Source organism: Benincasa hispida, chromosome 5, assembly GCF_027475165.1.
Source record: "Benincasa hispida cultivar pf3 chromosome 5, pf3_genome.v1.1, whole genome shotgun sequence".
NCBI lineage: Eukaryota > Viridiplantae > Streptophyta > Magnoliopsida > Cucurbitales > Cucurbitaceae > Benincasa > Benincasa hispida.
Genome location: NC_143482.1, coordinates 58318699 through 58332491, shown reverse-complemented (window position 1 = coordinate 58332491; position 13793 = coordinate 58318699). Strand labels below are relative to the sequence as shown.

General features: G+C 33.6%; 1 protein-coding gene across 2 annotated transcripts; it reads right to left on the bottom strand.

The window, feature by feature from the left end:
* LOC120078081 (uncharacterized) lies at positions 1-5090 on the bottom strand. Of its 2 annotated transcripts, none has more exons than XM_090313750.1 (9): positions 4521-5090; positions 3852-3897; positions 3690-3768; positions 3552-3597; positions 3356-3454; positions 2378-2446; positions 1932-2286; positions 1673-1848; positions 1-1299 (listed from the first exon to the last, which is right to left on the bottom strand). In XM_090313750.1, exons 1-9 carry the CDS (start codon positions 4995-4997, stop codon positions 289-291), a joined length of 2358 nt encoding a protein of 785 aa, XP_090169876.1. In that variant the 5' UTR covers positions 4998-5090; the 3' UTR covers positions 1-288. The 2 variants fall into 2 exon arrangements, with proteins under 2 accessions (XP_090169876.1, XP_038888217.1); XM_039032289.2 differs by having other exon boundaries at positions 1673-1830.
* Positions 5091-13793: the final 8703 nt, after the last annotated feature.

The window sequence follows — 13793 nt, the reverse complement described above, 5'->3', positions numbered from 1 at the left end:
TAGAAAATAAACAATATATATATATGATTTCAAAAAAAAAAATCTTCCTACACTTTTCCAAGGACAGAAAATTTGGCATCTATCTCTTTTTCCCCCTGAATCTAAAAAATTAGGATACATAAATCTGTACAAGAACCCCTCTTCTAATGTTTTTACAACACAATTTGGTAGGGTTGATTTGATAAGGCTCCACCTTTGTCTCTCTACTCCAGGCAGGAGCAACAGATCTCAAACCCACCATTTCTATGGTTAATCAGAAGTTGAAAAATAATTAATAATTAGTAATCCTCAGAGCTGTAAAACCAAATCAGGGTGAGCAGAGTCCACCTTACTAGAGCTAGGAGATCCTGGAGATTTAAATCTCACATTCAGGTCCGGGGGAACCGATTCCGCTTTGTATGTTGTTGTTACTACTGCATCTGTTTTCTCTGGTGGTGATGGCCCCTGTTGCCGATGCGATCGTGGATGTGGACCGATTGCTGGGTTGACAAGAGCCTCATTCCCCGACCCAACCAATGAACTTGATGAGTTTGTTGTACTGGGATTGTTTTCGGGACATTTCGGTTCCTTCAGATTCAGACTGGTCACCGTTGCTGGAAGGATGAAATTAGCATTAGTCCTGGAGATCATTTCAAGCATTTGAGATGACTGAGGCTTTACACCAGTGGGCTCGGCCAGTCCTATTAGTTTCCCCCTGTGAGCAGAGAGATCAAAACCGTAAGCACCATTGAATCCATTTATACCAGGGCGGATTGTTGGACTCTGGTGTTTCTGAAATGAAGGCCTTGAGATTGGAATGCTACTTTCCAATACATTATAATCACTACCGGGATTCGACCCTTCAACTGTTTCTGCCTGTCCCTTGCAAGGCTCAGAAGATCGTCGAGTACTTGATGGTGATGACGAAGCTGCAGCAAACTCAGTGGGAGGCCTGGTTAACTGGCCATCTGAACTGGGGGCACGAGAAGGCTCGTCATGCATCTTGGATGATGTATCAGCTTCAGAGTTGTCGGATGATCGAACCCTCTTTTGTTCTGGAGTAACAGGCTTTACATCTGGACCCGAACTTTCATTCCCAAGAAAGGGCTGCAACGTGGACATTTGACCGAGTTCAGCTTGCGGTAGAAACACCCTCTTTGGTGTGGTATCATTTTCTACAACCCATCCAGGACCATAACTTGAACCTGAAGGCAAAGATCTTTCAATCTTCTTAGAAGCAACTGTCCAAGCTACAGATCCAAGATCTGCAGCAAATCGAGCAAGGCTTCTTGCATAAGCATGCTCCAAGAAAAGTCCAACCTGAATCACATAAAGAGCAAGTTATCCAACCGAGGAGTCTATGTAGGTTACTTGTATAATCCAAGTTGCCAGAACCAAATAGTGGAGAGTTTTCGGCAAAATTAGATAGATGAGGATGGTAAATATTTAAGGCAACACAATTAGCAAATCAGAAACTGAAAAAACAGCCCCATCCTCAACTATGCTTTTATATCTTATTTCATAACAAAGGCTATATCAGATGCCACAGCTCCAACTGAACTAATTTTAGTAAGGAAAGAACTGATTCAGAACTTCTGATTATAATTGAATAAATTCAGCATTCAATCTATACTGGCATTCGAGGCACGGCGCTTAAAAGATAATGTTAACAGTAATTAAGTTAGATACATACTGGCATTAAAACCTTCCTCTCTCTATCAAATGTATTTAACACAGAGGGCTCTAACAAAGCAGCTGCCGCTTGAAATTGGTTATATGTATTACGCCTATTCTCCTCGGAGACAATAGGCTTTTTCCCCTGTCTCACTGAATTAAATCTCAGTGCAGAACCTGCCAGGAAAGAATATTCTTCAAATCAAAATTTAGATTATATCTTAGTAGCACCCGTCGGGTGGATGCTATAATAAAACTGCTTGCCTAAGATTTCATACCTGTAATATCCTCGCTTCTATCAAATCTATTCTGGTTAAACAAATTAAATGCAGCATCACTATTAGAAGAAAAGGAGAATCTGCCAGAAAAATCAGCTAAACTAGGCTTTTCCAAATGATGAAGTCCTTTCCTCAAATCGCTGGACCGATTTGTGTTTTCACCACCAGTAGCAAGAGTCGCATCTGGGGAAAACTCTGAACCAGCGCGTTCCAAGGAAGGTCTACCTAATGGTTTTTTTAGATTCTTGGTTGGTGGTCTACCCCTTCTCACCACTTTAGGTTCTGGTTCATTATCATCACTATCTTGTCTCAAGTTCTTAAAATTCTTTTTTGCCAACTCTTGTATGGTACGTGCCTGACAAAAATATAATAATAACTTTTATTGTATGTGCATCGTGCAGAATGGAAACATAAATGACAATAAGGAAGTCTGGTGAAAATCAAACCTGCCGAAAATATATAGTATCTGGGGAATTATATTGCATTGCATTCGAACTGATTAAGAGAACGTCTTTCTACAGGAGAAAGAAACAGAACAAACATTACATCAATACTAATAAACAAAGCATAGAATTCTTTACAACTTGAGAAAAGCACTTAGTTTTAGGCTTTTGGGCTAAAACTCAAAGGTTCAACAAACAAATGGGAAAAATCATATCCAAGGAGATAACACAAGTCTGAATTGAAAGAAACAACCATTTACTTTAGAACAGATGATGCACATGCGATGCTTTTAAGCAACATGTATATACGTGTATGCTGAATAGTAATAGATAATTGAATTATAAGATAACTTAAGGAAATTGACCAACGGAGAACAACTGATAGAGGGGGAAGCAGATTGCAAAAGAATAAAGGAGAAACTTCATGAAATCTTAAACCATACTCTTATCGAACTAAACTGCAAAGTAGCACTGTGCTAACGTGTTGCTCATAAAAATAAGCATAACTAAATTTTAAATCAAGTTCTAGAACAAGGATTCTAATTCCCACAACCAGTTTGTTCAGAATCAAACATCCCTGTTCACTTATATAAATTAATCTATAGACCAGATGGTCAGGTAGATTTCCTATGCAGAAGAAAATACAATTTTAGAACCAAATAAACACAACAGAAGGAAAAGAAACTACTGGAAAATAACAGATAGAGTTCTGTATTAAAGCCTACAATGCCTAAATCATGAGTGATTGAAGTTTGCAAGCTTCACTATTCAGAATACCATCAAGATATTAAGTGAATCACCCTATTTCATTCCAACTTGGCAAATACAGTTAAGAATATTCATAACGAAGCAATTCGATTAACATGGTAAGGAACTTCAATCTTGTAGTGTACTGAACATGAAGGTATCTAGTATTCAGCAGAGCAAGAAAGGTAAACTAACGATTGAAATAAAACAGAAAACAATAAAGACTGATCGTACTTCAAACTGTTCCAAGCTGCTATAAGCTCCAGAAGTAAGCTTCTCCCGTACAGTCCCAAAATCCATCGGATGATCTATAATTTCGTGATAGTCTGGAAGCTACAAATAATAATTTTAAAAGTAAAATCAATGTAAAGATAGGACAAAGCATGTCATAAGACCCAAAAGCTGATGTGTCATCACTCCCAAAACCAACCTCGTTGGGGTCCACTGGTTCGGAAAACACACCATAGACGTCCTTCCTGGAATTAAAAGCACCAAGAGAATTAATATTAAATAAAAGGGCACAACACACAGTGTCAAAACCACAGAAAGAAGAGCTAAAAAAACACACTTTTGAAGCCTGTCGAGGATGAAGACTAAAAGCTTCTTATCTGGTAAAGGCGTCGAGGGTCCCGAATCCATATGCACCCCTGCATATAATTATGTCCATAATAATTAAAAACAGTCATAAACATAGTTTTCAAAGAAGTGGCGTGTGATTATTGACAAAAACCTTCAAGGGTTTCTGATGGGTTTGTAGCAGAAATGGACTTTTCACCCTGAAACATCAAAAGGAATAAACCAATGGCAACAGTTATACTCGGCAAATAATTTTCCCATTATGGGTGAGGCTTCAGAAACAGAACAGATCTAATAAAAAGGTAAACAGGACTGGGAATCAGAGTGCCACGAATGGGAAAAAGAACGCAGCTATCACCAGAGAAAATAATTAAGGGAAGAAAAGACAAATCCGAACTTTTTGGTTTAAAAATATGACAGTCAAATCATATGGTTTGTAAGGAAGATAAGTACCCAGTAAATGCTAATATATCAAATAGTGAGCATCAAATTTAAATATGGTGAAGATAAGAATTTGAACCAAAACTTAAATCCCAGTGTTAGCCATTTCAAATTAACGAAGTCAACCATCCTTGACTGAGATACTCAAAAACCCAACAACAAAATTCAAGAGTGCGAAATTCAAGGAAACTCTTTCAAATATCGTCAACGTATTTTTCTCCCCACACCCACAAAAATAAAAACGTACAAATCTCCCAAAAAAAAACTAACAAACAAAGAAAACTTTGCCGCCTTAACAATTACTACTCCTCAACAAGATCAACCCCCACTTCCCCAAACCCCAAAAAAACATCACATCAAAAAACCCCAAATTTTGCAGTACCTTCTCGGAGTCTTGGATCCTAGATCCCTCCCCAATCGAACCGATCTTCCGTTTCTTGTTAATCGAGGCAGCATTACCATCCCCTTCCGCATTAGAATCGGAACCACAAGAATTAAGAGACGAGGAATTGACTGGGGATTTCTGGGAGTGCAATCTAACAACAAGCTTGAGTTTCTTCTCGCGGCGGTTCCCAGCCAATTCGTTGTTGTATTCAGCATCTTCGTGGTCATCAGCGACCTCATCGGGAGTGAGTTCGTCGGTGTTGGGATTCCGACGAGTAGATCGCCGCAAGGGAGTTGGGGAAGCGTAATTAGGGTTGGAAATTGAGCTGTTGATTCGTTTGGTTTGGTGTTGTTGCTGTTGCTTTTGGTCTTGCTGTTCTTGCTGTTCTTGCTGCTCCTTGAGATTCCGCTTTTGAAGATCCAACAACGATGGCCGCCCTTTCTTCCTCTTCTTCCTCTCCACTACCTTACCCATTTTTTGCTGCTCCTCTGTTCTTTCTCTCTCTCCCACCCCGCTTCTCTCTCTCTCTCTCTCTCCTCTCTCTCTCCGGAGAGATAAAACAAACAAAAGCCGTATTATTCTATTTTATTTTTATTTTTTTATTATTTCCTTTTTCAATTATTTCTATTTTCTTTTCTTCTTTTTATTATAATATTCACATTGCTACTTAACTTTCATGTTAGTTTTAGTTTCAAATTTCGAATCAACCTTTGAAATATCGATGTCTATAAATGTTGATGCATGAATTTAGCAAATATATATATATATATATATATATATATTGATAAAATAAATAGACATTTTATTGTTTTTAAAAAGTACTATAAAATTTTTAAAAAATTAATTATATAAATTGATAAATAAAGGTATTATATATATATATATATATATATATATATAGATAAAGGTATTTAAAAAAAAACAAGTGTTAATAGGTATATTTTAGTGGCTTTTTTTTGTGTTGTTTATTTTATTTATGTTTTGTATATTTTTTTTATGATATAATGGAATTTTTTATTCACCCCTTGTGTTATGCTAAACTTATTGAAATACGAAAATATAAATAGGAATGTCGAAATGTCGATATAAATTTAACATTGGTTCTATTTATGTACTTGTTATTTTGGATATTTTTTTAGTTTATATACCATATAAAGGTAGTGTCAACTAGTATAAAATATTTTTTTTTATAGTTCAAATTAGGGGTGTTTGTGGGGTTGAGTCGAAGTACTTTTTGGATCCAGTCAATTATTCTATTTGTAAATTTCTTCAACCCAAATAAATTTTTATTAAAAAATTAACACAACTCAACTCAACCATGAAATATTTGAGTTGGGTTGGTTCGGGTTACTCAGATCATTTGTTTAATTTTTTATTCTAAAAATAAGTAAAATATTAATACGTAGAAATTTGATTTAATTATTTTAAATATCGATTTAAGACTAACAACTCAATTTCAATTTATATAATACAAATTTTCTTTACAAAGTATTAAAAACTATTTTTATGAATTGAATTATTAGAGAATAAATTATCTAAAAGATAACGAAATTAAATACAACAAAAATAAATATATCTATACATAATTATATGACAAGTAAAAAAGTACATATATTTTAAAGTAAATAATAAGCTTTGGTGACTTAGATGAACTCTTGAACCAATCTAACAAAAAAAAAAAAAAAATCACTTATTTGAACTCAACTCAACCCAAACTACATATATTAGATTGAATTGATCGATTTTTTTGGATCATCGAATTTTTTAAATGCCCCTAATTAAAATGGCATAGTATTTGTACTAACAAACTTAAAAGATAGGGGGAGACAAATTTTTTACCTCTCTTCTCGATATTTTGAAATTATTCAAATATGCTTCTTAGTAATTTTACTCTTAAAATAAATGAAGATTAACGTAGTAGTTGAGTTGTACTCTTAGTTATATGTAACTCGTAGAAAATAAATAACAAATTACTATTGTGTTTTTAAAATCTTGGTTGTCGTTGCTTCGTTTTTAATTGTGCAACTACATATATTTTTGTTACTCATCTTATTCAAACAAATTTCAAGATTAAAGTAAAAGTAAAACTTTTAAAATAAATAGATATAAATAAAAGGTTAAAATATCATTTTCGGTGTTTATAATTAGAAGTTTGTTCAATTTTTGTCTCTATCCCATTTTAATTTTCATACTTTTAATAAATTTTAAATTTACTCACTTCGAGTTTTTCAAAATTAATATTTACTGAAATTGATTAAATAGTCATCATAATTGTAATTTTCATGTTAAGTAAATACAACATGTGAATATATTTTCTAAAGTTTATAGTAATTAGAAATGTTAATTGGATTTTAAAAAACTGTTAAAATAATAATAATAAACCAGCATAGAAATTAAATTTAAAATTTATTGAAATTACCAATATTAAAATTGGACAATCAAAATTATGTTGACTAAATTTTAATAAATGCTAAAATATAGGGACAAAAATGATAATATTAATCCAAAACAATAAACTAAATGTTAAACATTTATTAATTAATTGTCTTTTCAAGGAGTTCTTGTAACTTTGAGGAGGTGGAACGCATGCTTGTCACGTGATTTCACCTGGGGACTAATGAGTATCTGACACGTGGACCACGAAAACTAATTTTGTTCGAGAAGGAACAGAAATTTTTGTCATTTTCATGGAATTGTGTACGTGGCGGCAGAGAAATTTTTGAACTGGTGCAACGCCCTTTCTCAAATAATGTTTGATTTTTTATGTTTTTCGTTTTTTAAACTTTATAAAGTTTCTTTTTTTCTTTTTAATTTTGTTGTTTTTTGGTTTGAGAAAAAAATATTTTTGTAGTTATGTGATGCTAGCTCGTGTAATTAGTTTTTTTTTTTTTCATTTAATAGTTATTTAGTTTTTATGTTAAAAAATATAAGTTTATAAACCCTATGTTTACCCATTAAATTTTCAATCTTGGTATGAGAATTGGGTTCAAAATTCAAGCCACTTTTTAAAATGTAAGAGAATAAAATAAATTTTTAAAATTTATTTTTGTGTTTAGAATTTGGTTAATAACTCAAATATTTGTATCAACCATGATTAAAAATTTGTGAGAAAAATAATTTAGAATTTGTTGGGAAAAATCCTCTCATTTCTACTCTGAGAATAAGCAAAAAAAAATAACGGGTAAATTAAAATAAAATTAGAAAAGTAGAAAACCTTAAACATTTTCCACTATGTAAAAAATTGTTACAATCAGACAGAATAATTTTCTCACTAATCTCATCTACAAGAGCACTCTCTCAAATTATTTATATTACTCACACCATTTAATCTCACTCTCGATCTAGATAATACAAAAGGGAAATTAACTTGAGTTAACACACCAAAACTCAAAATGTTTATAACTAAAACTACTTGAAACCAAAGGCATTAACTTCTTTTATAGCTCTTAGAGCCCATTTTGAACTTTTTCGGTTAGAACAACTACACTTCTAATATTTTGTCAAAACCTAATTGAATTTTCTATTAGAATAAATGACATGTGGTTTTTCTTCCAGGGTTGCATCATTTCAATGTGATGGAGTGCATTCTTTCATAAATAATTATGTCTTCTCATAAATAACCAACTCAACTTGAAGAAGAGACCAACTATTCAAATATCACAAATTAGTATATAAATATGTATTTTTTTCAAATTGCAACTTCAACTTTTCATAAGCTTTTCTCCTATAAACTTTTTCACCTTTTATAAATTCATTTACGTTTGGTTGATTCCACATGGTGAGTTTGTTGAATCTTGTGGACAAGGTGTTACTTCCATAAGGAATGTAATATGTTATATCTTATGAGACAATTAACCTTAAATTCCTTAAAGTGAGTAAAAGTGTCTTAATTAAAGAGACAACGTGAATTCGTTGGACTCAATTATCTCTACTGTATACAAAATTTTGTATTTTTCAATATTATAATTTCAAAAGCCAGTTTTGTATTTTTCAATAAACTGAACTTCCTTTGATAATTATTACATATAATAGACTTTATTTCCTGATAAATATCTAAATTCATAGCAACTATCGAAAAACATAAATAAAAATTTAAAATCTCTTTTATTTTTAACTTTTAAAAACGTTACCCAATTGTGAAACACTCTTTTAAGACTAGACAATAAAACAAAGAGATAAATAAATAAAAATGATGTTTTATAGTACAATAATGACATAGAACAAAAATTTGGATAACTATATTATTCTAGGTCATCATCACACAATTTTAGGTCATTGTTTCTCTTCAAAATTCTATTGGAGTTCTATTCTAGGAGTACTTTTGAAATGTTTATAAAAGTTTGAGAGTAATATTGCAACTTTTAAAAGTATTTGAATATTTTTTAAACAACGGAGTAAAATTTAAATGTATTTATTATAATTTAGCCATAAATAATAACCAACTCAAATTTTATAATTTTTTCATTTAACATTTTTTTTAAAGATATTTCCCCATCACACTCACATTAAAATAATAATATTTTTTTTTAAAAAAAAAAGAAGAAGAATTTTTTACCACATTATAAAATATGATTTGACAATTGGACGGGATGTAAAAAGATAGGTGCCACCTAATTCTTAAATAAAATTTTGATTACTTCCTGAGTCCAAGGCAGTTACTATTTGGCCACAACGTCAAGTTTTGTTTGACTTATTTTGGGTTGTTTTTGGGTTAAATTTCAAATTTAGTTATTAATTTTTAAGTAGGTGTCTAGTCTAACTTTAAATACTTTTTAAATTTTGTGTTCAACAGGTCATAATCATTTTTTTATCCAAATCTCAAAGTCATGTTTGTTAACAATTTTGTTTTTAAAAACCAAGCATATAAATACTATTTCCACTTCAAAAAATTTTTAATTTTATTATCTACTTTTTACCAATGATTTAAAAAACGAAACCAAAATTTTGAAAACTAAAAAAAAGTAATGTTTAAAAACTTGTTTTAGTTTTTGGACTTTGCCTAAGAATTCAACTACTACACTTGAAAAAAAAAATGCAAATCATTGTAAGAAACAAGAAAAAATTGGCTTAGTTTTTTTTAAAAAAACGAACAACAAATGAAATAGTTATCAAACGAGACTCAAAATTATTCAGTTTTATGTCCAAATTCTAATCAAAACTTCTTGAATATGTTATGAATATGTTATATAAAGATTGAGAAGTTTGAGACTCTTTAGGCATTTTTTAAGTTTGTGAACCTATTAACAAGAATTCAAAGTTACATGACTCAAATACTCGATGAAGTTGAAAAATTGGTTATTAATAGTATTTCTTTTATTAGTATTCTTTTCCTTTTATAATACGTGAAGTTGGGAGAGTTGAACATCTAATTTTGAAGTTAATAATTGAGGTATGTTTATTTTGACTTTTTTTTTCTTTAATAGTGCTAAGGATCTTCATTTGTACTAAAATCTTAAAATTTTTACATAAAAATAAAAAATAAATTTATTTTACACTTTGTTTAAAGTGTATATTTTTTTGTTAAAAAAAAAACATTTGTTTAGCCAATTTTTTTTTCTAAAATTCATACACATCAGCTATTCAATGAACATGACATTTCTATTAATAATATTAATTTGTTCTCAAGACATGTAATTTCAACATGTTCAAATTATGACTAATATTCTGTTGACAATTTGGATGTGCTCATTCAAAGAAGTATCTTCATAGATTCATGTGAATCTTATAGGTTAATTAGTTCATATTAATTTATAAACACATTTTAATCCTTTTAAGATTTGGGTTGAAATAACGTTTTGAATGTTTTTACACAAACAACCTGTAAGACCCTAACACTAAATCTAAAGTGGGAGGTTAAATAGAGAAGAAAAACCTAAGAAAGGATATTGGAACAAAGGGAGGAAAACATTTAAATTATCCAAAAAGAGACCAAAAATCCAAATGCCTATGAGGGGCTTAAAACAAGTTGGATGTAAGAAGGTATGGAGGATGGAAGCAAGAAGACTTGAAAAATGGGACCTAAAATCCCTAATAATAAACCAAAATCCCCTACGCGATTAGCATACAACCAATGCAAAGGCATACATGAGCCATGCGGACACGGGTAGGAAGCATGCATCGAATGAGCATGCTAGGCACGCAGCCCATGCGGCGATGGTGTATGCCGAGCACGAAGCCCATGCATCGATGGTGTATGCAGAGCGTGCAGCCCATGTGTCGATGGTGTATACCGAGTGCCCTGCCTATGCGTCGAACAGGCAAGCGGACAAGCCATCCTATGCGTCAAAGCGCTGCCGAGCAGCCATTCGTCGATGCGTTATGCCAAGCGCATGCCCATGCGGCCGAGAGTGCCTATGCAGCCGAGCATGCAAGCGTCTAGGCAGCACATCGTGCATCGATGGTCAGCACTATGCGTCCATGTTTAGTAGGCCGAGCAAGCACCACCTAGCAAGCCATGCGTCGAGAGTGAGCGGCCATCCCATGCGTTGGTGATGGCCAACTCATACGTTGGCTAAGTGGGACTTTGATGAAGGAAGGGTGAGTTGCTATGCATTGAGGATCAAAGGTAAGGCTAATTGATGGAAAACTTCAAGGGAAAATGCCAATGGTTTACGAGCATAAGTCTTAGACAATTTAAATAGAGAAATATGTTAAGTATTTAAGCGATTTATGTGGCAAAAGGAGGATCATACAAAATTCTAGTAGAAGGTGGACAAAGGAGATTTCATGCAATTGAAGTCTTATCACCCCAAGCAGGAGGTGGGTGAAGGAGATTTCATATTAAAAAAAAGGAGATTTTGGCTGTTAAACTGAAATGAGAACAACTCAAGGCTAGGCTGGATAGGCTAAGTGTTGGCAGCTCCAAAGTGAGACAAATGGGAGTTGAGTTGTCACCATGAGGTGAGTTTGGAATGACTATAAATACATGGGTTGGGCAAGAGGAATTTATTCATACCATCACCTAAATTGTGTGTTGAGAGTATATTTAGAGAGTTACGTTTGAGTTATTAGGGTGCCAAGTTGATTGGAGATAAAAAAAAAAAAAAAAACAAAGGTTGCATTGGTGAGGCATTCAGTCAACCGGACGCACAGCTAGTCCACACCCTACATGCATGCAGCACTGTGTCCGCTCGTCCACACGTGCCTCGCTCGACACATCCCACGCGCTAGCCCAGTGCAACTGCATTTCCTGTGCGACGCATCACGGCCAGTGCAATGCACGTCCAACACATCAACCCCCTGTGCGACACAGCACGCCCATCCTACCTACTGCCAATGCCCAGCTGCCTACCACGGTCCAAATAACCTCTAAGGAGGCTAATTTTGGGATTTTGGCTAAATTTGAGTAAGGTAAGTTGGTATTTTCATTATATAAATGGTTTTTGACATTATTTATTGATATAACAAGTATTAATTGAAGAATTTCCATTAATATGGAGGAATTCTCGAGAAGGTATTCTCAAGGTGATTTTAGTAGAAAAACTTGCTTGCGGTGAGTGTTTACTTAGTTTTATACATTGATATATGAATAAATGCATATGTAAGTGCAAAATGCATGTTGATGATGTTATGTTGTTGCCATGATATTGTTTGTGAAATTTCTATGGAAACTGAGATTATACCTGGACTACATAAATTAGCATGCTTAACAAAAGGTGCTTGGCAGGAAAATATAGTCAGCCTCGGTCGACGGGAAATAATAGTCGTTAACGACCAACGGGAAATATAGTCAAGTTACATAAGCATGACTAGCGGGAAAAGAAATTTCGATGTGCACATTGGCGAGAAAAGAGGGTTATAGGAAAGTTTCCATAAAAAGTTGTTATGATTGATAATGTGTTCATGATATGAGCATGCCACGTATAGCATGGAACAGGAGGATGATGATTGGATGAATATACACATGATCATGCATAAATTATACTAGACTTATGATTATGTGATTGATTTCCTAAAAATATGTTTTGCAAAGTGATTATTATTTTAAAAGCACCACTCACTAGGCTTAGTAGTTCACACTCTTCCAAATGTTTTCTTATATCCCCCTCCCCCCCAGGTAGCAAAGCGGAGCGTTCAGAAAGGAGTCTACCAACCACCAACGCACCAAGACTTGGTAAATTCTCAGGGCACGGCTCGGATCATGTAATAAAGAATATAGGAAATTGAACTATGTGTATGAAAGTTAGATATATTATTGTAAACATGTTAAAGTCTTAATAGATAAGGGGGGAAATGTTAAATTGAAATATTATCTTGGAATACTACTGGTGTATCCTCACGTTCCCTTCCAGGTCTTGAGGGCTAAGGCTAAAGAGGGGGTGTGACAACTTGGTATCAGAGCAAAGGTTTACATAAAACCTGGGAAAAGTTCAGTCTAGCATAAGTATAAATAGAATCTAGGAAAAATAAAGGAAAAAAGGATAGGTTAAAGCCAAAGCGGCATCAGGAAAAGGCTTACCTAAGGTAGGAAAGCCAGATAATATTAGAAACTAGGCCAGGTCAAAACCTAAAAAGAAATAAATATAATGAAATATATTAGGAAAAACCTAAAGTAGAATCAGGAAAGGTTGGGAGAAATAAATGAGGAATAATAAGTGGACATTGGGAAATATGAGAAAAGGGAAGTGAAAATAAAGAAATTAGTAAGTAATAACCTGAATAATGTCTAATGTAGGAAATGAATCCGAGCAGACAAGACTGGTGGTGGAATGACTCAGGAACGCAAGCTGGAAACCATGGCACTAACCCAGAAGAAAACCCTGAAAGATTTGAGAATAGTGTGAACAATAATACTGAATATCCTATTACTTTGAACAATGCAAACTTGGTGGAATCCCGAACTAATATGGGATGTCCACAGTGTGGTAAAAAACATAGCGGTCTGTGTCTGAAAGGGACCGGAATTTTCTATGGGTGTGGCAAGATTGGCCATATCCGCAAAAATTGTTATACTTTTCAGAGGAAAACGAGGGAGATCAAGGAAAAATATCAATGAGAACTGGCCGGAGGTTCGAGTTCAAGAAGTAACAACATACTGCCTGAACTAACGGTGGACCAAGAATGGGCGCGTGCAGGAAAGAAGGATATTCCTCGACGTATCGTGATCGAATTCGAGGAACAACCCACCTATGACTCTAACAACGTGGAATCCTATAAATCTTGTATTTTCTGTAAGGAAATAGGACATGTTCAAGAAGGTGTGCATGGAGAAACGAAAGGATGTGTCTTAACTTTGAAAACTTACGACTATTGGAGAACGAGTAAACAAAT